At 41.2% G+C, this 24379-nt stretch overlaps 1 protein-coding gene across 2 annotated transcripts in view; it reads right to left on the reverse strand.

Annotated features, from left to right (window-relative positions):
* chdh (choline dehydrogenase) overlaps window positions 1-24379 on the reverse strand; it is an 87260-nt gene that overhangs the window by 20694 nt on the left and 42187 nt on the right. For both annotated transcript variants that reach the window (XM_038812768.1, XM_038812769.1), the window contains exons 3-6: window positions 21190-21341; window positions 16412-16541; window positions 16148-16282; window positions 2261-2403 (exon numbers count right to left, since the gene is read on the reverse strand). In XM_038812768.1, the coding sequence (XP_038668696.1) occupies window positions 2261-2403; window positions 16148-16282; window positions 16412-16541; window positions 21190-21341 (560 nt within the window). The remainder of the gene's footprint in view (window positions 1-2260; window positions 2404-16147; window positions 16283-16411; window positions 16542-21189; window positions 21342-24379) is intronic.

Below are 24379 nucleotides of genomic sequence, written 5' to 3' on the forward strand. Positions count from 1 at the left end.
GCTGCTCATATTCCTTCAGCAGAACCTGTATTCTTGTTCTACCTGTGTCATTGGTGGACCACGACAACAGGATCTTTATCTTCCACTCCAAGTTCCTCTGCAGCCCAGATGAAATAACCAGAGGCCAGGTAGACAACACAACCTTCAGGACTCTCAATCTTGGTCACAGAGAACAGTATCTATGCCCACAACTGTACTCTTCCCAATTACGACTACATTTCCTTTCTTTCCTCCCACTTAAATAGTTTCCTGGACCACAGTGCTGTGGTCAGTTTGCTTATCCTCCCCCAAATCCCCGCTTCTATCTAGACAGGGAGCAAAAAATCTCAAATCTGTTGGACAAGGGCTGAGGCTCCTGCAACCCTATCTCCTGAATTCCTCTACCTACCTCACTCACAGCCACACCCTCCTGTCCCCAAGCACTGGCCGAATTCAAAGTAGTTAATCTAAGGGGCGTGACTGCCTCCTGAAACAGTCCAGTTAACTCTCCCCCTCTCCGATGTGTCGCAGCATCCGAAGGTCAGACTCCAGCTCATCAACTCTGAGCTGATGTTCCTCAAGCAACCAACTTGCTACAGATGTATTCACTAGGAACCACTATAGGGGTCCACCAGCTCCCATGTCATGCAGAAACAACACATCACCTGGCCCTGTATCTCTATTTTATATAATTTTTTTAAAATTTGGTTCTATAATTTAAATTTCCAGATGTTTTTTAGTCTTTCTAACCTGTAAAATATTTCGCCTTTTTACCTCTATGTGAAGGTAAATTACAACAGTAATGCAAATTAGCAGTTACTAACCAATCAATAAACTTACTGCTTTCCTTAGACATCACTCTTTCTTTTTCCCACTTTGTTAATGGTGAACTGCTCCCATTTTCCCCGCTGTTTTAACTCAGAGCTTGTCACATACCTATTAAAACCTTCACAGTCAGTTTTCATGTTTCCCGCAAGCTTACTCTCAATTTCCCCCTCCTGTCGCATTTTACTTTTGCATTAGTCAAGAATGAAATGAAAATGAAGTGAAATGAAAATCGCTTATTGTCACAAGTAGGCTTCAAATGAAGTTACTGTGAAAAGCCCCTAGTCGTCACATTCCGGCGCCTGTTCGGGGAGGCTGGTACGGGAATTGAACCGCGCTGCTGGCCTGCCTGGGTCTGCTGAAAAAGCCAGCGATTTAGCCCTGTGCTAAACCAGCCCCTATAAAGTTACTGTGAAAAGCCCCTAGTCGCCACGTTCCGGCGCCTGTTCGGGGAGTCAGGTACGGGAATTGAACCGGTGCTGCTGTACTTGTTCTGCATTACAAGCTGTTTAGCCCACTTAATTGTTGCAGTTCACCCTGCACTCTTGAATGTTTGCCATTACCTACCAATTGTCATCTCTTTAAGTAATGTTTCCCAATCCATCACAGCCAACTCACACCTCATAGCTTTGTAGTTTCCTTCATTAAGATTCAGGACCCTAGTCTCAGAATCAACGACATCACTCTCCACCTTGATTAAAAAATGTTATCATAGAATAACCGTGGTCATTATCCAAAGATAGAAATTCTATCATAGGATAACCTTAGTCATAGGGTAACCTTGGTCATTATCCAAAGATAGAAATTCTATCATAGGATAACCTTGGTCATAGGGTAACCTTGGTCATTATCCAAAGAATGCCATATAGACTTCCTTCTTAATGGCGCCAGTTATATTGGCTTTAATTCTATTTTTCAACCGACATTAAAAAAGCATCCATATATCTTTTATGGAATTAGAATGCACAAAGCTCTCACTTTGATTCATGAAAAACTTATAAATATAAACACTTTAGCGAGATATTAGGTAAAATCATGGATGGGAGGAAACATGAGTCTCCATTTTTTTTTCTACAGCCATACTCCTGCCATTCATTGCTACCACAGAAAACATCAAATAGTTCATGATGGTCAGTTGAACGCCAAGGGAAATTATAGCCGTTTGCTTTTAATCACTCTTAGTGTAACTATGAAAGGCTCAATACAATTTTGCTAATGATAAATTTAAACATTTTTCAAGTTGAGAACTAATAACAGAAGCATTGTAATTCCGTCACTGCTCTATTTCATGGTTGGTAAAACAACACTATTTTGTGGCTGTAAAGTACAATTTAACAATGTCAATGCCTGATGAAAGGCTACATTTTCTCATAAATGTTTAGACTATTTTAAATGTGCTCACTCCAGCTTCCAGCCTTTAGGTAGTTAAGAAAACTCCGAGTGATAAAGACCTCACCTGATAAGCCTCCATGTTTGGTGAGACTCTCCCATGATCAATCACCTGTGACGGCAAAAAGTGGAACTGAATATCAGGATGAGTTGCACCAGGGTGACTTCTGATAAACCCGCCAGTTTCCAAGTGAGCAGTAGCTGCGTCACCTAAAGAAGAAATTTTGTATTAAAAATGATCAAATTGAGTAACGGCTGTTATGTCCTAATAAGAATTGTTCAAAAAGCATAACTATCCACAAGGTTTCACAATTATTGTTTTCATAGCTTGGTGTGATTGTACGTGGTTACATCCAAGCAAATTGTTCTGTTCACCCATCGCTTCTGTTTCAGATCTATTATAAAACAAGGACATCACAAGACTCTTGCTTTCGTATTTGATCACATTGTATTTTCTTAAATGCTGAAGTAAGATCACTTATGTTGCAAGATAAATATACATTTAGGATAATTGGTCTGGCTTGAGTCAGACATCCAGAAACATCCTCCAGTTCTCCAGTCATAGCATTTGTTAGTTTCCTTAATGATTTGAAGGTTTTCATATTTCTTACCCCAACTGAACATTCAACCAATATGTGATAATTCCTTTTATTAAGGAGAATTTAGTGGCCCAGATCGTCCAGTCTCCGGATAGTCAGGATGGGCAATACCACTGCTCTCCAATGTCTCTAATGCTGAGTTTGAATTGGAAATTTCGGACGGTTCCACCTTATTTACCTGGATAAAGTAACCCCTCACTTTAACTTGCTCCGCTTAATGTCATTTTGCTTTAACGTCAATTATGCTTCAGGGCATGTTGTTCCAATTTGCATCAGTTTTTTGGTTTTACATTGTTTGCACTCTGCCCCCACCATGCATGGCACACTGAGTAAGTAACTGCCAAGTTCTGATGTTCAGAGCTATTACCACCTTGGTTAATGCTGCGAGGAGGGCAAGGCATAAAATCCACGAGGAGGATCGAAGAACAAAGAACAGAGAAAAGTACAGCACAAGAACACGCCCTTCGGTCCTCCAAGCCTGAGCCGACCATGCTGCCCGTCTAAACTAAAATCTTCCACACTTCTGGGGTCCGTATCCCTCTATTCCCATCCTATTCATGTATTTGTCAAGATGCCCCTTAAATGTCACTATTGTCCCTGCTTCCACCACCTCCTCCGGCAGCGAGTTCCAGACACCCACTACTCTGTGTAAAAAACTTACCTCGTACCTCTCCTCTAAACCTTGCCCCTCGCACCATAAACCTATGCCCCCTGGTAATTGACCCCTCTACCCTGGGAAAAAGTCTGACTATCCACTCTGTCTATGCCCCTCATAATTTTGTAGGTCTCTATCAGGTCGCCCCTCATCTCCTTCATTCCAGTGAGAACAATCCAAGTTTCTTCAACCTCTCCTCATAGCTAATGCCCTCCATACCAGGCAACATCCTGGTAAATCTCTTCTGCACCCTCTCTGAAGCCTCCACATCCTTCTGGTAGTGTGGCGACCAGAATTGTACACTATACTCCAAGTGTGGCCTAAGTGTGGTTCTATACAGCTGCAACATGACTTGCCAATTTTTATACTCAATGCCCCAGCCAATGAAAGCATGCATGCCGTATGCCTTCTTGACTACCTTCTCCACCTGTGTTGCCCCTTTCAGTGACCTGTGGACCTGTACACCAAGATCTCTCTGACTGTCAACACTCTTGAAGGGTTCTACCATTCACTGTATATTCCCTACCTGCATTAGACCTCGCAAAATGCATTACCTCACATTTAGAACATAGAACATAGAACAGTACAGCACAGAACAGGCCCTTCGGCCCTCAATGTTGTGCCGAGCCATGATCACCCTACTACTCAAACCCACATATCCACCCTAAACCCGTAACCCAACAACCCCCCTTAACGTTACTTTTATTAGGACACTACGGGCAATTTAGCATGGCCAATCCACCTAACCCGCACATATTTGGACTGTGGGAGGAAACCGGAGCACCCGGAGGAAACCCACGCACACAGGGGGAGGACGTGCAGACTCCACACAGACAGTGACCCAGCCGGGAATCGAACCTGGGACCCTGGAGCTGTGAAGCATTTATGCTAACCACCATGCTACCCTGCTGCCCAATTTGTCCGGATTAAACTCCATCTGCCATCTCGCTGCCCAAGTCTCCAAACGATCTAAATCCTGCTGTATCCTCTGACAGTCCTCATCGCTATTCGCAATTCCACCAACCTTTGTGTCGTCCGCAAACTTACTAATCAGACCAGTTACATTTCCCTCCAAATCATTTATATATACTACGAACAGCAAAGGTCCCAGCACTGATTCCTGCGGAACATCACTAGTCACAGCCTTCCAATCAGAAAAGCACCCTTCCATTGCTACTCTCTGCTTTCTATGACCTAGCCAGTTCTGTATCCATCTTGCCAGCTCACCCCTGATCCCATGTGACTTCACCTTTTGTACCAGTCTGCCATGAGGGTCCTTGTCAAAGGCATTACTGAATATAGACAATATCCACTGCCCTACCTGCATCAATCATCTTTGTGACCTCCTCGAAAAACTCTATCAAGTTAGTGAGATACGACTTCCCCTTCAGAAAACCATGCTGCCTCTTGCTAATACAACCACTTGCTTCTAAATGGGAGTAGATCCTGTCTCGAAGAATTCTCTCCAGTAATTTCCCTACCACTGACGCAAGGCTCACCGGCCTGTAGTTCCCTGGATTATCCTTGCTATCCTTCTTAAACAAAGGAACAACATTTGCTATTCTCCAGTCCTCCGGGACATCACCTGAAGTCAGCGAGGATCCAAAGATTTCTGTCAATGCCTCAGCAATTTCCTCTCTTGCCTCCTTCAGTATACTGGGGTAGATCCCATCAGGCCCTGGGAACTTATCCACATTAATATTTTTCAAGGCGCCCAACACCTCGTCTTTTTGGATCTCAATGTGACCCAGGCTATCTACACACCCTTCTCCAGATCGCAGGACAATGACAGGAAGATGCCAGACACAAAAGGAAAAGGACAGGGAGAGAGAGAGAGACAGACAGACTGGGGAGGGAAAGCAAGCAAAAGGTTGAGCTGCTTTTCACGAGGGCTGTGAGTGTTTCGATGTATATAATATTTCTGTTATAGTCAGTGATTCATTTTTTTTGGAAAATTATTCAAGCCACAAATGTACAATGTTGCACATGTACGATACAGTATTTCTATTTGTTTATCTTATCCAGAGTCCAAAGGAACCTAAACTCCAGCTTTAACATTGACTCTTCTGGGATACAAAAAAGCAAAGAGTGGCCTTGGCATTTTCACGCCTGTAAAAAAACAAAATAAGATGCAAGGTATTCTCAGAATTGAATTCTGATCAGCAGGACTCAAATGAAGGTTCAGATACATTATTAACTTTCATGGATAAGATTTACTTAATAAGATGTATTAAATGTCCTGGTTAGATTTTGACAGATTTAGAAAATCAGAGGATACTTCCACAGACGAGCATTTAATGGAATTCACAGATTATAAACTACTCTGCAAAAATTCTGTCCAGAAATTCCACGGTCAGTACTGCCATTTAAATTATTGGACTGTGCTAAAGTTGCAAATATGGATACGCTTCTGGTATTGACAGGAATTAAATTTGTAGAAAGACACACACTGTTAGAACAAATGTCAGAGGCTCTAAAAAGGTTTCTGAGCAACATTCCGAACCAGCAACATTCATGGCACAAAAGGGCTGACTGGTGATAAGACGGACTATGGAAGACACTATATTAATGAGATGGTGAGGTGGCCGAGAAATAGGCAGCAAGCATCAATATGAAAGAAGATTTGTAACTAAAAATAACGAGGACAGAAACACCTTTAACAATTATGGCAGGAGGAATGAATTGGGACATTTCAACGGTAAAATGAACCTCAGAAATACCCAGGGTGGCCAATCGGTGTGATTCGAAATTCTATTATGCAATAGCTGCCCAAAGAATTATAAACGGTGTTTGAAACCAAACACGGAATCAAAGAAGAAGAGGGAGATATTGACCAAAGAGAAGGCATTGTCTTGGCAACGAGAAGTTTCAGTTCAGTGATGAAGGTGCTGGTCGCAGAGTCCACTAACTGTGTCATATTGGACAACGGATGTTGTCACAAAGATGCTGACGTGGTATGCGAGGGTATCCCAACTTGGAACACCGTTCATGGGGGTATACAGATTTATTTTGCTTTGGTGTGAGAAGACAAATGAAACCCAGTGATAATAAATAGCCCAGTCGTGGTGTAACAATTATTAAAGACTATTTATTAAAGTTAAGACAAATACACACAAAAAGGACAACTCTATTCTCACACAACTATGATGTATGAATTATTAAACACACACAGTTTAGATAGAAAATACCCCTTGTTACGCAATATATCTATGATACCTGAACTCAGTAAGACTTCCCCTGTTCCCAAGACAACATTCAAATTTAATAAGCAGCTATAGTTACCACACAATACAGGGATGGTACTCAAATTTGGGAACCGTCTTATTTCCTGGTTCAGCAAATATATTTAAAACTGCCGCTCTGAAGGTTTTCTGCCTGTCTTTGCTCTAATATTTAGAAGCACTGCTGCAATGTTCCAGTGAAGCGCAACGCAAACTGGAGGAACAACATCTCATCTTCCGGTTAGGCACGCTACAGCCTTCCGGCCTGAACATCAAATTTAACAACTTCAGATGATCAACTCTACCCCACCTCGACCCATTTGTTTTCATTTCATTTTAACTGTCTTTCTTAATATACATTTAAATTCCTCCCTCCCCCCCAATCTTATCCACCTTTCCTTCACCTTTCTCCTCTTTGCTCCCCTTCCTCCACACCTACAGTTCATCCTCTGATGTTAGTTTCCCTGCTGTTTGATCTTTCATATCTTTTGTCCCCTCTGGGACAAAAGCACATTAGCACTCTTTCCCCTTGGTTTCTGTGGTCATTAGCACCCGGTTTTCCTGGGTTTCTGTGGCTATGACTCATCTTTCATTCTCACGCCACAGTATAAATATTTCCCACTTTCTCTGTCTGTTAGCTTTGACAAAGAGTTATCGGACTCGAAACGTTAGCTCTTTTCTCTCCCCACAGATGCTGCCAGACTTGCTGAGATTTTCCAGCATTTTCTCTTTTGTTTCAGATTTCAGCATCCGCAGTAATTTGCTTTTATTTAGAAGCTTGTTTGCTATAAACTTGGCCTTCCGGCAAGGTGGCTGGAAACTGGCCTGTCCGCTTTCACAAACTGCTGGATGGTAGCTGCCTCACTTCCTTCCCAGGACGAGTCAATTATACCAGCGTTTTTCAAACCTTTTTGCTTGGGACCCATTTTTACCAACCAGCCATCCTTTGCAACCCATGCAGGCCAACCTTCGCAACCCGCCATTTTCACTTACCTTTAATTCGCAGGTGAGCCTGCTTGGTCCTCATGACCTTACTTGCCTTGTTATTCAATGTTACATTTCTCATAATAACTTCAGCTGACGATTTAATATCTCACTGCATCCACTGAACATAATTAAAGAGGTTTGTCCTCAAACTCGCCATGCTTAGTCTTCAAATGTCTTTGAAATTTTGAGGGTTTTAAACTTTCATTTGTCAGTGCTTCCCTGCATATAACACACATGAACTTTGAATCCTGATTTGCAGTGGCACAATTAATAACCCATACCTCAAGTAACCATCCTTATGCTTCTTTGTTCCTGTTTTCAGCTTCTTCTTCATGGGTTGTTCACCAGGGGCCCTGGAGTTCACACCTGCACTCTGAGTGTGACCTGCTCTCTGCTGCCGCTCCAGGCAGGAAGACTCCAGCGATTTTTTTTTAAAAAACCTGCTCTTGGGTCAGCGCCCTGACGTCAGGAGGAAGTGCTGTGCCCCTCTGAGCTGGTTGTGCCGTTGGGAACTTCTTCTCGCGATCCGGAATGCCAATACATAGCCCCGCAATCAGTACCGCCACGACGCAAGGCCCTGCGATCCTCCCGACACCTGCCCGCAACCCACCCGTGAGCCACGACCCTGGGTTTGAAAATGGCTGAAGTATACCTTTGTTGTTCTTTGATTATGCCTTCTGTATATTCGGCTGTCTGCCCCATTAATTTCCTTGACTATACATTCACATGTATATATCTAAGGGACTTTCCCAATCATCTATAATCTGTTTCTCCTCCATAGCTATTCACACTGGATAATTATCTAAACTGTCATTCTAAACTCGTTACTGAGAGAGATGCATAACAATTGAGGCCCTTTGAATACTGTCTACTGCTGTCTCCAGGCAGATTAATGACAGATGTACATCTACAGTATGTGGAATAGACTGATTGAAATCTGGGCTTTTAAGTGACAACGGTCAGAACACGGTTAAGGAATTTGGAAGATCCACAAATTTCAGATTTGGGGATGACAATACCCTTAAATTGCTGAAAATAGTGATTTATGTAAAATCACTAGAAAGCATAATTTTATTAGCACAGATGTCATATCCAGTGAAATACCTTTACTATTGAACTGGCCATCGATAAAGAAAGCACATATGAAACTTGACATGGAAAACAAGAAGGCCAATGTATTCAGAAAAATTGTGGTCTGATAATAATAGTCTACTTAATGTCACAAGTAGGCTTACATTAACACTGCAATGTGCAAATTTCCTCGTCGTCACATTATGGTGCCCGTTCAGGTACACGGAGGGAGAATTCGGAAAGTCTAATTCACCTAACAAGCATGTTTTTCGGGATTTACACAATCTGGACACTACTAAATGAAAGAAGTACTGTTAGCATCAGGGAATAAGAGTTTAGAAGACAAAATGTTGATTCTGCTAAAATTGCTTCGGCAATTTGCCCATCCGTCTTCCCAAAGATTAAAATGTTTTCGCACAACATTTCGTATAAGTGATGAAGAATATACAAAACTTATAGAACAGATGAGCGATAGATGTGATATATGTAAGAAATACAGAAGAGCACCATCCCATAGTCAGCATGCTCTCAGTGAGAGATTTTAATGAAGTTGTGGCTATGGATCTTAAGGTGTGGGATAAAGAAAAGAACATTTTTGTTTTACAATATGTAGACTTGACAACTAGGTTCAGTCAGTCAATGATTATATGTAGAAAAGAAAAGAAAATTATTACAGAACAGATAATGGAAAAGTGGATAGGGACTGGACTGGGGCCACTGGCAAAGTTCCTCAGGAGGGAATTTGCTAACGATTAATTTCAGGATAAGTGTGAGAACATGAACATAATAGTTATGAATACAGCTGCAGAAAGCTCATTTTGTAATGGGGTACTTAAGAGAAATCATGCTGTAATAGATTAAATGCTTTGTAAAATTTTGGAACATACGCCAAATTGTAAATTAACTCCGGCTTTAGCATGTGCCATCCACGCAAATAATTAATTACAGGCGGTTGGGGGCTACAGTCCATAATAATTGTTTTTTGGTAGAAATCCCCAAATTCCTTTAGTCATGAATGATCATCCACCAACATGGGAGGGACTATGATTAGCTCCACCTTGCTGAGCATTTGAATACACTGCACGTGAGCAGAAGAGCATTTCTTAAAGCAGAAATATCAAAGAAATCAGAGCTATGAAGCACAACAGAAGGCCATCAGAAACTATTTGTAAACTGGGAGACATGGAATACTATAAAAGAGATGGATTTAACGAGTGGAAAGATGAAAGGCACTGATGGGAAAACACTCATTTTGTGTCATGGAAACCAGACTGTTTGGGTATGCATGGCAAGATTAGTGGACACAAGGGCAACACGGTGGTGCAGTGGGTTAGCCATGCTGTCTCACGGCACCGAGGTCCCAGGCTCGATCCCGATTCTGGGTCACTGTCCGTGTGGAGTTTGCACATTCTCCCCATGTTTGCGTGGGTTTCGCCCCCACAACCCAAAAGATGGGCAGGCTAGGTGGATTGGCCATGTGCAATTGCCCCTTAGCTGGAAAAAATGAAATGGGTACTCTAAATTTATATTTAAAAAAAGATTAGTGGGCACAGATTACAAATTTTCAGACTAAAAAGGGGCTATTGAAAGTGCGGAGGTACTTCTCATACATATATGTTACAGAATTAATAGGGCCAGATCGTGGAAATTGCCAGGGTGTCTGAAGAGGAACATAGTAATTCTAACGAACCGAATGATACGATTTGTCCCAAAGGACAACTGCCAAAGATTGGCACTAATGTAACATGCTTGCCAGAACGGGGCCGTCAATGGAAAGTTGCAACTAAAGCATGGAAGGCCACCAGAAAATATAAAAACTGGTTGAATGTACAAGATAAAGGGAAGGAGGTTAGGCCCATGGATTGTGAACATGAAGTACAAAAATGGAGAGCACAGAAACAGCGTCAGTTCAGACAGTAGGTCTGGCAGTGAACAAGCACATAGAAAGAGATCAAGAACTGTTGAAAGAACATCTCATAATAGTAGGGGCAAGGGCAGTATGTTGTGCAGTGGTTAGCACTGGGACTGCGGTGCTGAGGATTTGGGTTCAAATCCCGGCCCTGAGTCACTCTCTGTGTGAAGTTTGAAAATTCTCCCATGTCTGCGTGTGTTTCACCCCCACAACCCAAAGATGTTCTGGTTAGGTGGATTGGCCATGCTAAATTGCCCTTTAATTGGAAAAGAAAAATAATTGGCGACACTAAATTTTTTTTTTAAATAGTCGGGGCAGATCAAGCAGTAGCAGTCTGGAACGAGATACAAGGCAAGATAGAGGGCGCTAATTAACAAGGTCAAGAACTATGGAATAGATTAGGAATGCCATAAGGAGCAGTAGCGCAAATAATCGAGAGGTCTTTGTGACTTCGAACAAATTAAATGATAAATTAATAAAATATGCAAAACAGCAACATTTGGTGTGTACACCGAGGTCCAAATAGGGGACGAGTTCTGCACTTAGTGGGTATGCACGGAAAAGGTGTTTCCTGATGGGACGTATATGGAAAAAGCTTCGCTAGTGGCACAAGGTTCTGAAGAAAACTTGGGTGAGCAAGATACAAGGGTAATTAACCTACGGCAGTAAAGGTTATTTTGATGATCATCTTGGCTCTGTTAGTCACAAATGCTTGGAAATGCAAGTCAATAGACGTTAAAGCTGCTTTCTTACAGCGACATGAGTTTCAAAGATAAATTTTTCTTTGTCCGAACGATGCACCAAACACAGAAAGGGTACTCTGGAAGTTAAATAAATGTGTAAACTGATTAAATGATGCCTCCAGAATTTGGTATTTCTCAATGAGGTCAGTTTTGTTAAAGTTGGGATGTTTTATGGGCACTATGGAGGGGAATTTTCAGACATCTTCATGATGCATGCAGATACTTTTTGTGGGGTGGTAGTAGCAAATTTGAAAATGAAATGAAATGAAATGAAAATCGCTTATTGTCACAAGTAGGCTTCAAATGAAGTTACTGTGAAAAGCCCCTAGTCGCCACATTCCGGCGCCTGTTTGGGAAGGCTGTTACGGGAATCGAACCGTGCTGCTGGCCTGCTTGGTCTGCTTTCAAAGCCAGCGATTTAGCCCTGTGCTAAACATATGATAATACTTATTAACGGGCTTAGTTCAGTTTTGGTCTCCTTACTTGAGAAAGGACGTACTGGCACTGGAGGGTGTGCAGAAGAGATTCACTAGGTTAATCCCAGAGCTGAAGGGGTTAGATTATGAGGAGAGGTTGAGTAGACTGGGACTGTACTCGTAGGAATTTAGAAGGATGAGGGGGGATCTTATAGAAACATTTAAAATTATGAAGGGAATAGATAGGATAGATGCGGGCAGGTTGTTTCCACTGGCGGGTGAAAGCAGAACTAGGGGACATAGCCTCAAAATAAGGGGAAGTAGATTTAGGACTGAGTTTAGGAGGAACTTCTTCACCCAAAGGGTTGTGAATCTATGGAATTCTTTGCCCAGTGAAGCAATTGAGGCTCCTTCATTACATGTTTTTAAGGTAAAGATAGATCGTTTTTTGAAGAATAAAGGGATTATGGGTTATGGTGTTCGGGCCGGAAAGTGGAGTTGAGCCCACAAAAGATCAGCCATGATCTCATTGAATGGCGGAGCAGGCTCGAGGGGCCAGATGGCCTACTTCTGCTCCTAGTTCTTATGTTCTTAGCAGGGAGTGCAAGATTGGAATTCAGGCTTCTGGTGCATTCAATCGCATTGGGTTAGAATCGGGCAGAGTAGTTTGCATGTCACTCTACACCAGCAGCCTCAGTAGGATGGCATAGTAGCACAGTGGTTAGCACTATTTCTTCACAGCACCAGGGTCCCAGGTTCAATTCCCGGCTTGGGTCACTGTGGAGTCTGCACGTTCTCCCCGTGTTTTGCGTGGGTTTCATCCGGGTGCTCCGGTTTCCTCCCACAGTCCAAAGATGCGCAGGTTAGGTGGATTGGCCATGTTAAATTGCCCTCAAGTGTCCAAAAATGTTAGCTGGGGTTACTGGGTTACAGGGCAGAGGTGTAGGCTTAAGTGGGGTGCTCTTTCCAAGGGCCAATGCAGACTTGATGGGCCGAATGGCCTCCTTCTGCACTGTAAATTCTATGATCCTATGAATATTAACTTCAGAGCAAAACAACAGTTTTGATGTTTTAGAACTAAGCACTAAAATCAACTATACCAATGTTGAAGAAAGTGTTTGAGCAAACAAAACATTGACAAAATTTCAATTGGAGAATTGTATTTTGAATATACATCTTAGGTGATAATAGATAACTGAAAATGATTGTCTACAGTGACACATCTGCTAATTTCTGTGATGGCTTTTTGTGAGCGGGAGGATTTATAATTTTTCTCCTGGGGGAGAAAGTAAATGTTGCCCCTTTGCATGGGAAACTAAAAAGATATGACGAGTGATTAAAAAGTATATTGGCAGCAGAGACATTTCCTCTAGTGGAGGCAGTAGATATGGTACCTGACTGGAAGTATGAATGGAACAGGGCATTCAGGAACAGCACTTTTAGAATGTCACGTAGACAATAAGTCCCTTTGGGAGATTGTCCACTCTACGAAAAATGTTGATGAAAAAAGATTACGAATTGAAATAGCAAATCTAGAACAAGGAGATTGACAAGATCAAGTGGGTTGATAGCAGTTACCAATTATCTGACTGATTAAAAAAAAGAGGCAAGCTCAAAGAAGTTATTAGAAATTGTTAAAGAGGGGAGTCTTTTCCGATGGGGAAAAGAATGTTAATGGGGGGGGGGTAATTTTAGAAGGGGGAATAGGGTGAATTTGTTGTAGAAAATTAAATACATTTGTGTTATGGTAATTTACGTCTAACTTTTAAAAAAATTAAGAGGGCGATTCTCTTGGGAAAGAGTTAATGCTCCCAGTGCTTAAGTTAGAATTGGAGCTTTAATTGTTTAATAGACCACACTTATTGTTTGATAACTGCACACACATATATATATATATAAAGGCATTCAGGTGGCACTGTGGAGTTGGGGAAATTATTGTAAAACACAATAAAATTGGCATTGAAGACATCAAGACCTGCTTTTTCATTCTTATTACAGAGATACTATCAGAACTTAACACCCACCATCACCAATCACTCATACTGATACCGACAGCCCCATAACCCCCGATTCCCCCACCACCCAGCCTGCTCTCACTATCTAACTCTACCCCCCCCACCAACCCAATGTACCCCTGACCTAACTCCTAACAACATCACCCCTTAACTTGACCCCACGACCCAACATCCCTGACTCCCTTCACCCAACCTCACCATGACTCCTCCCTTGTCACCCAACTAACGCCCCGATCGCATGACCCCGATCTGACCCTAGATCTTTACCCCCCCGACTCCCTCACCCACTCTACCTACCCCTTTACCCACTATACCCCTTTATCCATTTATCTTATCCCCTCTACCCCCTAACCCACTTACCTTCTCTCCAAGGTTTTTCAAAGAAGCTTTGGAATATTTGAAATCTTTACTTTACAGAATTTGGCAGTTGTGTCATAGAAAAGAGGTGTGAATTCTGCTCGCATACGCACTGCTGTTCCTTTCGAGGTTGCCTGCACTAAGTCAGTTTGGAAGGATCCTCCATTGGAAGTTTGTCCAGAAAAATCAGAGGAAGGTAAGTGGTTTATAAAATCAGGGTTGAAAATAGGGTTTCTGATTCTGATTGGAAGATTTGGGCCCTTAAGTTTGTCTTGCAACTGTGTGGAAGAAAAGTGGATTTCATTTCATCTGGTTCACTTGAGGAACCTCTAAATGAATGTTTGAAACATATCTCCAAGGCAAAAGCCAGAGGTGCGATGGAATACACTCCCTTGTCTGGATGAGTGCAGCTCCAAGACATTCAAGAAGGTTGACACCATCCAGGACAAAGCAACCCGCTTGGTTGGCATCTCTTCCACAAACATTCACTCCGGTCGCCACCGATGTACAGTGACAGCAGTGTACATCATCTACATGCACTGCAGGAACTCATTGAGTCTCCCTAGGCTCCCTTCAAAACCCATGATCACTCCCAACTAGAAGGATAAGGACACCACATACACAGGAAGACCACCGCCTGAAAGTTCCCCTCCAAGTCACTTACCATCCTGACTTGGATATACATTGCCGTTTCTTCACTGTCATTGTTTGTAAGATTGCTTAATTCTCTCAGCTGTTTTTTGATGTCACGGGGGGTGAATTGAATTGGCTGACGATAAATCCTGGAACTCTCTTCCTAATGACAATGTGGGTGTACCTGCACCACATGGAGTGCAGCGGTTCAAGATTCATCTGAGGAAGGAGCAGTGCTCCAAAAGCTCGTGTTTGAAACAAACCTGTTGGACTTTAACCTGGTGTTGTAAGACTTCTTACCGCGGTTCAAGAAGGCAGCTCACCACCACCTTCCCAAGGCCAATTAGGGATGGGCAATAAATACTGAACTAGCTAACAAAGCCCACATCCCTTGAATAATTTTTTTAAAATGCGAAAATACAGCCCAATGCTTGTTTGATGGTTTCAAAAGTATTGACAATTAACAGATATAAAGTAAACAATGCAAGGTGAACAAAACTTTCTTGCAACACAAGATATGGCACAAAACCCATTAAACATATTCGTACTGACATCTCATACATAATGTGTCCAACAATGCCCCATCTCTAACCTATTTCTTCTCTTAAGGGAGATGAATACTGACAAGTCAAGTCAGTAAAAATGTAATTTTTTAATCAAACTTTTCAAAATATTAAGAGGGACAGATCGGGTAGATAGAGAGAAACTATTACAGCTGCTTAGAGAGTTTTGCATTAAGGGGTAGAGTTTAAATATTATAGCCGGCACTTTCAGAAGCAAAATTAGGAAATACTTTTTAATACAAAGGATGGTAGAAGTTTGAAACTCTATTCGGAAACTACGGATGCTAGATCAATTGTAAATTTTAAATTTGAGACTGATAAATGTTTGTTACCCTCAGGTATCAAGGGGTATGGAGCAAGGGGGTATATGGTGTTAGGTTACAGATCAGCCATGATCTCAATGAATGATTATCAAATCTACAATGCAGAAGGAGGCCATTCAGCCAATCAGGTCTACACCAACCCCTAGAAAGGGCACCCCAAAGCCCATGCCTCCACCCCATCACGTAACCCGACCTAACCTTTTGGACACCAAGGGGTAATTTAGCATGGCCAATCCACCTAACCTGTACATCTTTGGACTGTGGAAGGAAACCAAAGCACCTGGAGGAAACCCGTGCAGACACGGGGAGAAAGTGCAAATTCCACACAGTCACTCGAGGCTAGAATTGAACCTGGGATGAAACGGGGTCCAAGTGTTAAATGGCCTACTCCTGTTGCTATGATCCTAAAACACTGATGTTTATGTCATGTCCAAGTACTGGAAGGCAGCAAAATTTTACCTGTGAATTTCCAAAGCCATTCAACGCCAACTTTGATCATTTGGATGGATTTTTGGGATTTATATAGAGTAATCGGTTCAATGCATTGTTGTTGTACATACAATTCTAGATGATCTTGCAGATTCTGGCCCACACCTAAAAGCAAAACAGTTTCATTAAAGTGAAAGTTTTGACAAGTTAACTATAATAACCACACCAGAACATACCTTATATCAAATTAACTAATTGAATGCTTTTTTTCCCCCTGAATACTTCAATTATTACCTGGACGGTGGCAAACAACAGGAATTCCCAGTGTTTTAAGGTCATCTGCATTACCAATGCCAGATAACATAAGAAGCTGGGGTGAGTTAATTGAGCCACCACTTAGAATCACCTCCTTGTTGGCATAGACCTGAGTTAAAACATAAATAATGAATTAACCAGAATACTGGGTCCACATCATCAATACTTTAGTTAAGCCTCTTCATTCAATGTTTTCAAAATTTCAAGCACATCGGCTGAAGAAAATATTGAACATTAGAAATGGTGAATTACCTTTAGATCTAGGTCAGCCCTTGATCACAACCTAATCCAGTGCCAGCATGCAACAAACTGCTAGCATAAAGAGTGAGGCTGAATTGACTATCTCCATCAAAAACTAGCTATATAGAATTCAGGTTGAATGTAGTAATCAAAGTTATTGATATTTAGGCTGAGATGATCAAACATTGCACATGAAGCACCTGGAAGGGGGGGGGGGGGGGGGGGGGGGAATGTTTTCTGCAGAAGGCAGCAAGCATACATTTGGTAATGGAGAATTTAGAATGGATGAATACATTGGAATATCTTTAGGACTGAGGAGTTATTTCAGGGGATAAATGTGTGGGGCAGTGTCCACAACAGCAAAGGCTGGTCTCTGAAAGATGCTGGCTTGCTGGTTGAAGATCCATACATTGTTCAATAGTTTATCTTCTTAAGATTCGAATACAATTATATAAGTTACACGGGGAAGACCAGGTAATACATTAATTAAAATTTACTTTGAAAATTTAAAATGTTATAGTTTTGATGTGTATAATTTTATTTCCAATTGCTTTTGTTCAATATCTTCAATATTTTCTCTTTTATTTGTATATTTGCTGCCTTTTAGGGATCAAATTAAGATAGAAAATGTAACATCTATCTTAATAGATGCGATAGGATGATGGGAGAGCTGTACATTAGATGGAATAACAAGAAGAGATAACTGTCGATAAATAGATCTTTTAAATTTGATCCTGATTCCCGTCACTGTCAGCAATCATTTTCTATTCTATTTTTGAAATATTAGAAGTTTTCTTGAAACATGGTTGGATTTTAGTAATGGTTCCGAGATCTAACAGAGGACAGAGCAATCTCCCAATCAACCACCTAAAATATGCACTCCCTGCACCATAATGGGAACACCAAATATCTGACTTTGATATTTTTCAGTGTTCTTTCATTGTTATGGGTAAAACTCTAGGAATTCCCGACTTAACACCATTGTGGGAGTACCTCTGTGGGATCAAATATAAACAGCAGCATTACAAACAGTCTAGTTCAGCCTCATACAGCCAATGATATTTGTGGCAGGACATGAAGATAATGTTTTCTCATCTAGTACTGGCACAAACAATATGACAATTTAATACAGTGTAGTGGTCAAGAGAGGAAGCGCCGAGGTAGAGATGGGTATCTCCAGTGTACATGTGGAAACTGACAATGTGTTTTTGGATGCTAATACAGAAAGGCTGTACAATGATGAGAAATGGAAGGGAGACAAAGGTAGATTGTTGGGGTTATACCACAGGTGGTGGTGCAAGAGCAAGAGAGGGGTACAGGAACTTAAGGGAGAGAACTGTTACCAATTATTACCTAAAATGATAACCAGTTCCATTCTAACCACTCACTGTGTAAATTCTGAATTCCCTGTTGGGAAAGTGCTGGAATGTATTATTAAGGAAGTTTTAATAATACTTAGAAAATCATAATATGATCAAAGTCAACATGGTTCTATGGAAGGGAAATTTGACACATTTATTAGTTTTTTTAGGATAAAGCAAGTAGGGTGGCTAAAGGAGAAACAGTAGATTTCCAAAAGACATTTGATAAGGTGTCACACAAAAGATTGATAGGCAAGATAAGGGCTCAGGAAGTTCCATTCGCATTGATAGAGGATTGGTTAATACCAAAGGGTAGGCATATATAAGACATTTTCAAGTTGGCAGGCTGTGACTAACAGAGTTCCACAAGGATCAATGCTGAAGCGTCAGCTTTTTGCAATCTATATTAATGACTTAGACAAAGGGACAGATAGTAATGTATCTAAGTTTGCTGGAAATACAAATCTAGGTGGAATTATAAACTGGGAGGACAGTACAAAGGGGCGGCAATGTAATATACAGAGGTTAAATGAGTGGGCAACGAGATGGCAGATGGAATATAATGTAGGATAGTGTGAGGTTATTCACTTTGTTGTAAGAATAGAAAAACAGAATTTTTTTAGAAGGCCTGAGATGTGCAAATATGGATGCCCAGAGAGACTTGGGTCTGCTCATACAAGGAACACATAAAGTTGCCACCCAAGTACAGCAAGCAATTAGAAAAGCAAATTGCGTGTTTTCCTTTATTGCAAGTGGACTAGTTACCAGAATAAATTCGTTTTGCTATAATTGTGTGGGCTTTGGTGAGGCCACAACTGAAATACTATGTGCAATTTTGGTCTCCATATTTAAGGAAGTATATACTGCATTGGAGGCTGCACAGTAATGGTTCACTAGATTCGTTGTTGGATTGAGAGGGTTGCAGGATTGTCATATGGTGAGAAGCTGAGTAAATTGGGCCTATATCCTTTGGAATTTAGAAGAGGTGATCTTATTGAAAGATACAAGTTTAAAAGGAGCTTGATAGGCTAGACAGAGAAGTTGCTTCCGCTGATTGTGCAATCTAGAACATGGGGACAGTGCCTTGGGATAAAGGGACAACCACTTAGGATGCAGATTAGGAGAAATTTCTTCACTCAAAGAGTTGTTGATCTTTGGAATATTTTGCCTCAGACAGTTATGGATGTTTCATCATTGAATATATTTAAGGTTGGTATAGGCAGATTTTTAGTCTCCGAAGGGAATCAAGGGATCTGAAGAGCAGGTAGGAAAGTGGAGGTGAAGCCCAGGATCAGCCTTGTTGGAGCAGCTTTGATGGGCCACAAGGTCTGTGCCGGCTCCTTCATTTCATGTTCTTACTTCTTTAGTTGTATGACAGGCTAATCACCAACATCAACAGATATCCGGGAATGTTTGGGCAGCACGGTAGCATGGTGGTTAGCATAAATGCTTCACAGCTCCAGGGTCCCAGGTTCGATTCCCGGCTGGGTCACTCCGGGTGCTCCGGTTTCCTCCCACAGTCCAAAGATGTGCTGGTTAGGTGGATTGGCCATGCTAAATTGCCCGTAGTGTCCTAAAAAGTAAGGTTAGGGGGGGTTATTGGGTTACGGGTATAGGGTGGATACGTGGGTTTGAGTAGGGTGATCATGGCTCGGCACAACATCGAGGGCCAAAGGGCCTGTTCTGTGCTGTACTGTTCTATGTTCTATGTTTAAAATCGTGGAGAATAAATAAGTACTTTCTAGTTGTAATTCCAAGAAAATACATCAATGCCATTCTATAGATCTGAACAAACAAGGAATTTCCAAAGACATATCAGTAATCCACATTGCGCTCAGAAAGTAAAGGATGACGTGGTATTTAAGCACAATGATTCATTGTTACCGTGTTGGAAAAGACAGATAAAACAAATGAGGCACTACAAAAATGATACTGTGTAATGTCACTGGTACTAAGATCTGTGATAACATTGCATATTTTTCCAGAATTTATAACCAAACATACATATAATTATGGGTAAGTAATGAACAAACCCCTGAAAAAACTTTAATTTTATCTTAAATATTTACTATCTTAGCACATCTTAAAAGAAGGTAAAGTGAGGGGAGACCAGGGCCAGAATTCTCTGGCTGTTGGAACTCTCTGTTCCGTCCAGCAGCGCACCCCTACCCACGGTTTTCCAGGAGGTGTGGGGTGGCTTTAATTGGAAATCCCACTGACAAACGGTGGGAAGAGAGAATCCCACGGCCAGCGAACAGCGCGCTGCCGAGAAACACGCTGCTGGGAGACTGGAGAATCCAGTTTATGATAATTTATGATAATTGGCCAAACTTTATGGTAATTGGTTTATGATAATTGGCCAAAGAATCAGGAAAAGGTGAGGAATTGTCCGTTTTGGGCAGTGGGTTTTTATGATCCAGAATGCACTGTCTGAAAGGGTGACACAAGCAAATTTAGTCAGAACTTTCATATGAGAATTGGATATATACTTGAAAAGAAATAAATTCAGGGATGTGGGCGAGTTGGACTAACTGGACAGCTCTGTCAGAGAGCCAGCTTAGGCACAATGCAATGAGGCATCACCTCCTGTGCTGTAAAGTACTATGATTCTATACTAATTTATTTCATTTCCAACAATAAAATCAATTTTAAAGAGAATATTTTGTATCGTGTGCAATCCCGCCAGTTCCATATGTTTCCATAAATAAACATGATTTATTGTTTTGATCAAGTATTCACACACAGCCTTTATATTATTCTTATTTTCAGTTAGAAAAGCTAATTAAATTTGTTCTTTGGATTTTCTTCAAATAATCTTGGGGGGTGGGGGGGGAAACTTGAGTGAAAAACCTCTAGAAGCTGAATCTTCACTCTCAGTACTTGAAGGTGTTTTACCGATGTACCTGAGAAATTGGATATGCGGCCCATACTCAGACCGTACAAGGTGTTTGGGAGAGTTGGAGGCTTTCAATTAAAAGAAAATTCAATGGATACATTGATGACCCAATTTGGACGCAATTGTTGTCTGACATTTCCTGGAACGTTGACATACAGCAGTTAATTTGGATGCATCCTCAAGCACAAGTACTTTTACACATGCAAAACAATGATTAGAACAAAATACAACAATATCAAATAAATGCAATGCTCTGGTACCTTTATATGTAATCCACTTTGAACATATTCAACTCCAACAGCTTTAGTGCCATCAAACAAAATTTTAATTACAAATGTTTTCTCTTCTGCTGTTAGGTTTCTACGCACCAAAGCAGGGCGCAAATAGGCACTAGCTGCACTCCATCTTTGTCCTAAAACACAGAACATTTTTATTGTAAGTAATGGAACAACTATTCATAATTTTGTGATTTGGTTTGTGATTTGTAATGGCAGGACAAGATAGAAAGTAACATGGGTCATAAAATGTTGTTAACTAAGCGTACTTGCCATGAAATCAACGTTTGAAATGAAATATGCCTCTATAGTTGGCACAGCTTAGGGTCTTCAGACTTTTTCAACAAATTCATGCCTTCGTAATTATTTTAGAATCACGTATGGCATGCAATTTAACATGTATCTACTTACATTGACATCCTCATATGGTGCATGTGGCATATTTTGGTTTATATTTGTGTCTGACACTAAGGGTATCAAAGATATAGCCTCGGGCTATATGCACTCCCCAAAGTGCAGGTAACTCAGTTTGATTTGTGTTTTTTGTTGTTGAATTTTGTAACTTGAATTTCAAAAGTATAAAAGAGCTTTAGAAAAGATAATCTGATTGCAGCTGAGTGATTTGGTGAATGGTCCGCAATTGAGAAAATTAGGATCAGCAATTTGAGAGACATGCAAACTAATGGGAACGCGGATTTAAACTTTCTAGGATGGATCTCCATCTCCCAACATAGGTACAAATCAGATTGACAAATGCTGAACTTGTTTTTTTTACTGAAAAAACAATTTTCTTTTGCCTTCTTGACCCTGCATAATTTTCATATGACCTTTGTGCGGGTCAGAATGGCCTCGGGTGCAAAAAGCACAAGCCTATCTTCCAGGGTTCGGTCCCCATTGTGAGGACCACAGAAAACTTGCATTTACTCCCACTGATAATTTTCGTGAGTTGATTTGGGCTTTGGAAGGCCTAAAAATAAAACCTCCTTCGAGAGATCCAGTGGAAAAAGTCTTCTGAGAAGTCAGGAACTATATGAAAGGCATGTGTAAATTGTTTTGACACCTTAAAATGCCACAATTAGATCATGCATTGTAATGTAGGTGAGTCTTTAATGCAGTGACTCATCATAGAGATCTGTTCTGAAAAGGTAAATTGAAAAAATGAAATGAAATGAAAATTGCTTATTGTCACAAGTAGGTTACAAATGAAGTTCCTGTGAAAAGCCCCTAGTCGCCACATTCCGGTGCCTGTTCGGGGAGGCTGGTACGGGAATTGACCATCATTCAATAAGTGTCCACACGCATTATAGTATTTTTCCCATCCATTTAAATAAGTGCTATAATGCAGCAAAATGTAAAATAAATACCCTGTCAGCTTCTGCTCTCATGTTTTATGCTGGGATTTTAATTAACTGACAGTCCTGGTGGTTAAAAAAATACTTTAGAAAGTTACAAAAATCCGCACCTATTTTTCTCCACTGAATGACAATCATGCAATGGAAATTGAAATAGGGCAACGTTCTGTTCAACTATGTCAGGTAACATAGCTGGAAACTTTTGTTGTGATAGCTATAGCTATCATAAATGTTTAGCTGGGTTTCCGCCAATGCCAGCATGATGCCATGACCAAACTCATCTTCTTATTCCCTCTGCGACACCTGATCCACTCCTATATTCCTCCCAACACATCATCTCTTTCCCACAGCACATTCCCACGCAACCATAGGAGGTGTAACACCTTCCCCTTTACCTTCTCACTCCTCACAGTTCAAGATGCTAAGCACCCCTTCCAGGTGAATCAATGAATATTTGTTGTTCTTTCAAGTTAATATGTTGTATTTGCTTCTCACAATGCAGTCTCCCTACATTGGGGAGACCAAACACAGGCAGAGTGACTGTGGAACACCTTTGCTCAATCCACAAGCATGACCCTGATCTTCCAGTCAGTTGTCATTTAATTTCACCATCTTCCTCTTGTGCGCATATTTCTGTCCTCAGCTTGCTACAATGTTCCAGTGAAGCTAAACGTAAGTTAGAGGAATAGCACCTCATCGTCTGATTAGGCATCTTACATCCCCCTGGGCCTAACATAGTGCTCAGAAATTTCAGACCATGAACTCTGTCCTCCATTTTGATTCACCAGCACCTCTTCTCGCCGCCCCGCTCTCCACCCCCCCCCCCACCTGCCACCCCTGTTTCCCAAGTGTTAGTCTATACAATGTTCTTAAGTTGTTGTTTTCAGACAGTGCTGACCCTTATTTTGTTATTAACAAATTCTGTCATTTTGCTTTCAGATAATGCTGCCATGTGCATTATTCTGTTTTTAACAGCAACTCAGGACTAATCCTCTCTGTCTTTAATACCATCACCTTTGCCTTACATCCCCTGACATCTTTGTCAGTAAATCTCCCCCACCCTCTAATCTAGCCCTGATCTTTTCTTTTGTTCTACCTGTCCCTCCCCCCATTTTCAACAGCACAAAGCCAATACACCCCTACCTCTCTTCAGTTCCAAAGAAAAAATCATATTGGATTCAAAACATTTACGCTGTTTCCTCTCCATTAATGCTGCCAGATCGGCTGAGATTTTCCAGCACTCTTTTTAGTTCAGATCTCTGCAATCTGCAGTACTTTGCTTTTCTTTAGGAAGATGGGTACTCTGACCTTTGGCAATTTAAACTTTGATAAGCCAAATGCTAATGCCTCTGAATTGGATTAGTCCTTGTGAAAATTGGTGCAAAAGTTATCCTACACTTGTAAAGTTCTGGGTTCTGGTTACTCAAACAATGTTGGATTCATATGCATTGCCGTGAATGATGGACAGCATCGGGACCCACTCCACCAAACCGACTTGAGTTTCAGAATATTGTTTATCAGCAAATGTTCCTTGGTTTGAAATATCTGTAAAATATCTGCAAAATAAATCTTTCAATTTTGTCTGAAATTGATATTCTGTTTCTTTGCTCTTTAGAAGTCTACAAGATTATGAGGGACATGGACAGAGTGAATACTCAGAAGGTTTTTCCCAGGATGGAAGAGTCAATTACTCGGGGGGGGGGGGGGGGGGGGCAGAGGTTTACGGTGCGAGGGGCAAGGTATAATGGAGATGTACTAGGCAAGTTTTTTTCCCCACACAGGGTAGTAGGAGCCTGGAACTCGCTGCCGGGGGACAGAGAGGA

Source organism: Scyliorhinus canicula, chromosome 11, assembly GCF_902713615.1.
Source record: "Scyliorhinus canicula chromosome 11, sScyCan1.1, whole genome shotgun sequence".
NCBI classification, from domain to species: Eukaryota; Metazoa; Chordata; class Chondrichthyes; order Carcharhiniformes; family Scyliorhinidae; genus Scyliorhinus; species Scyliorhinus canicula.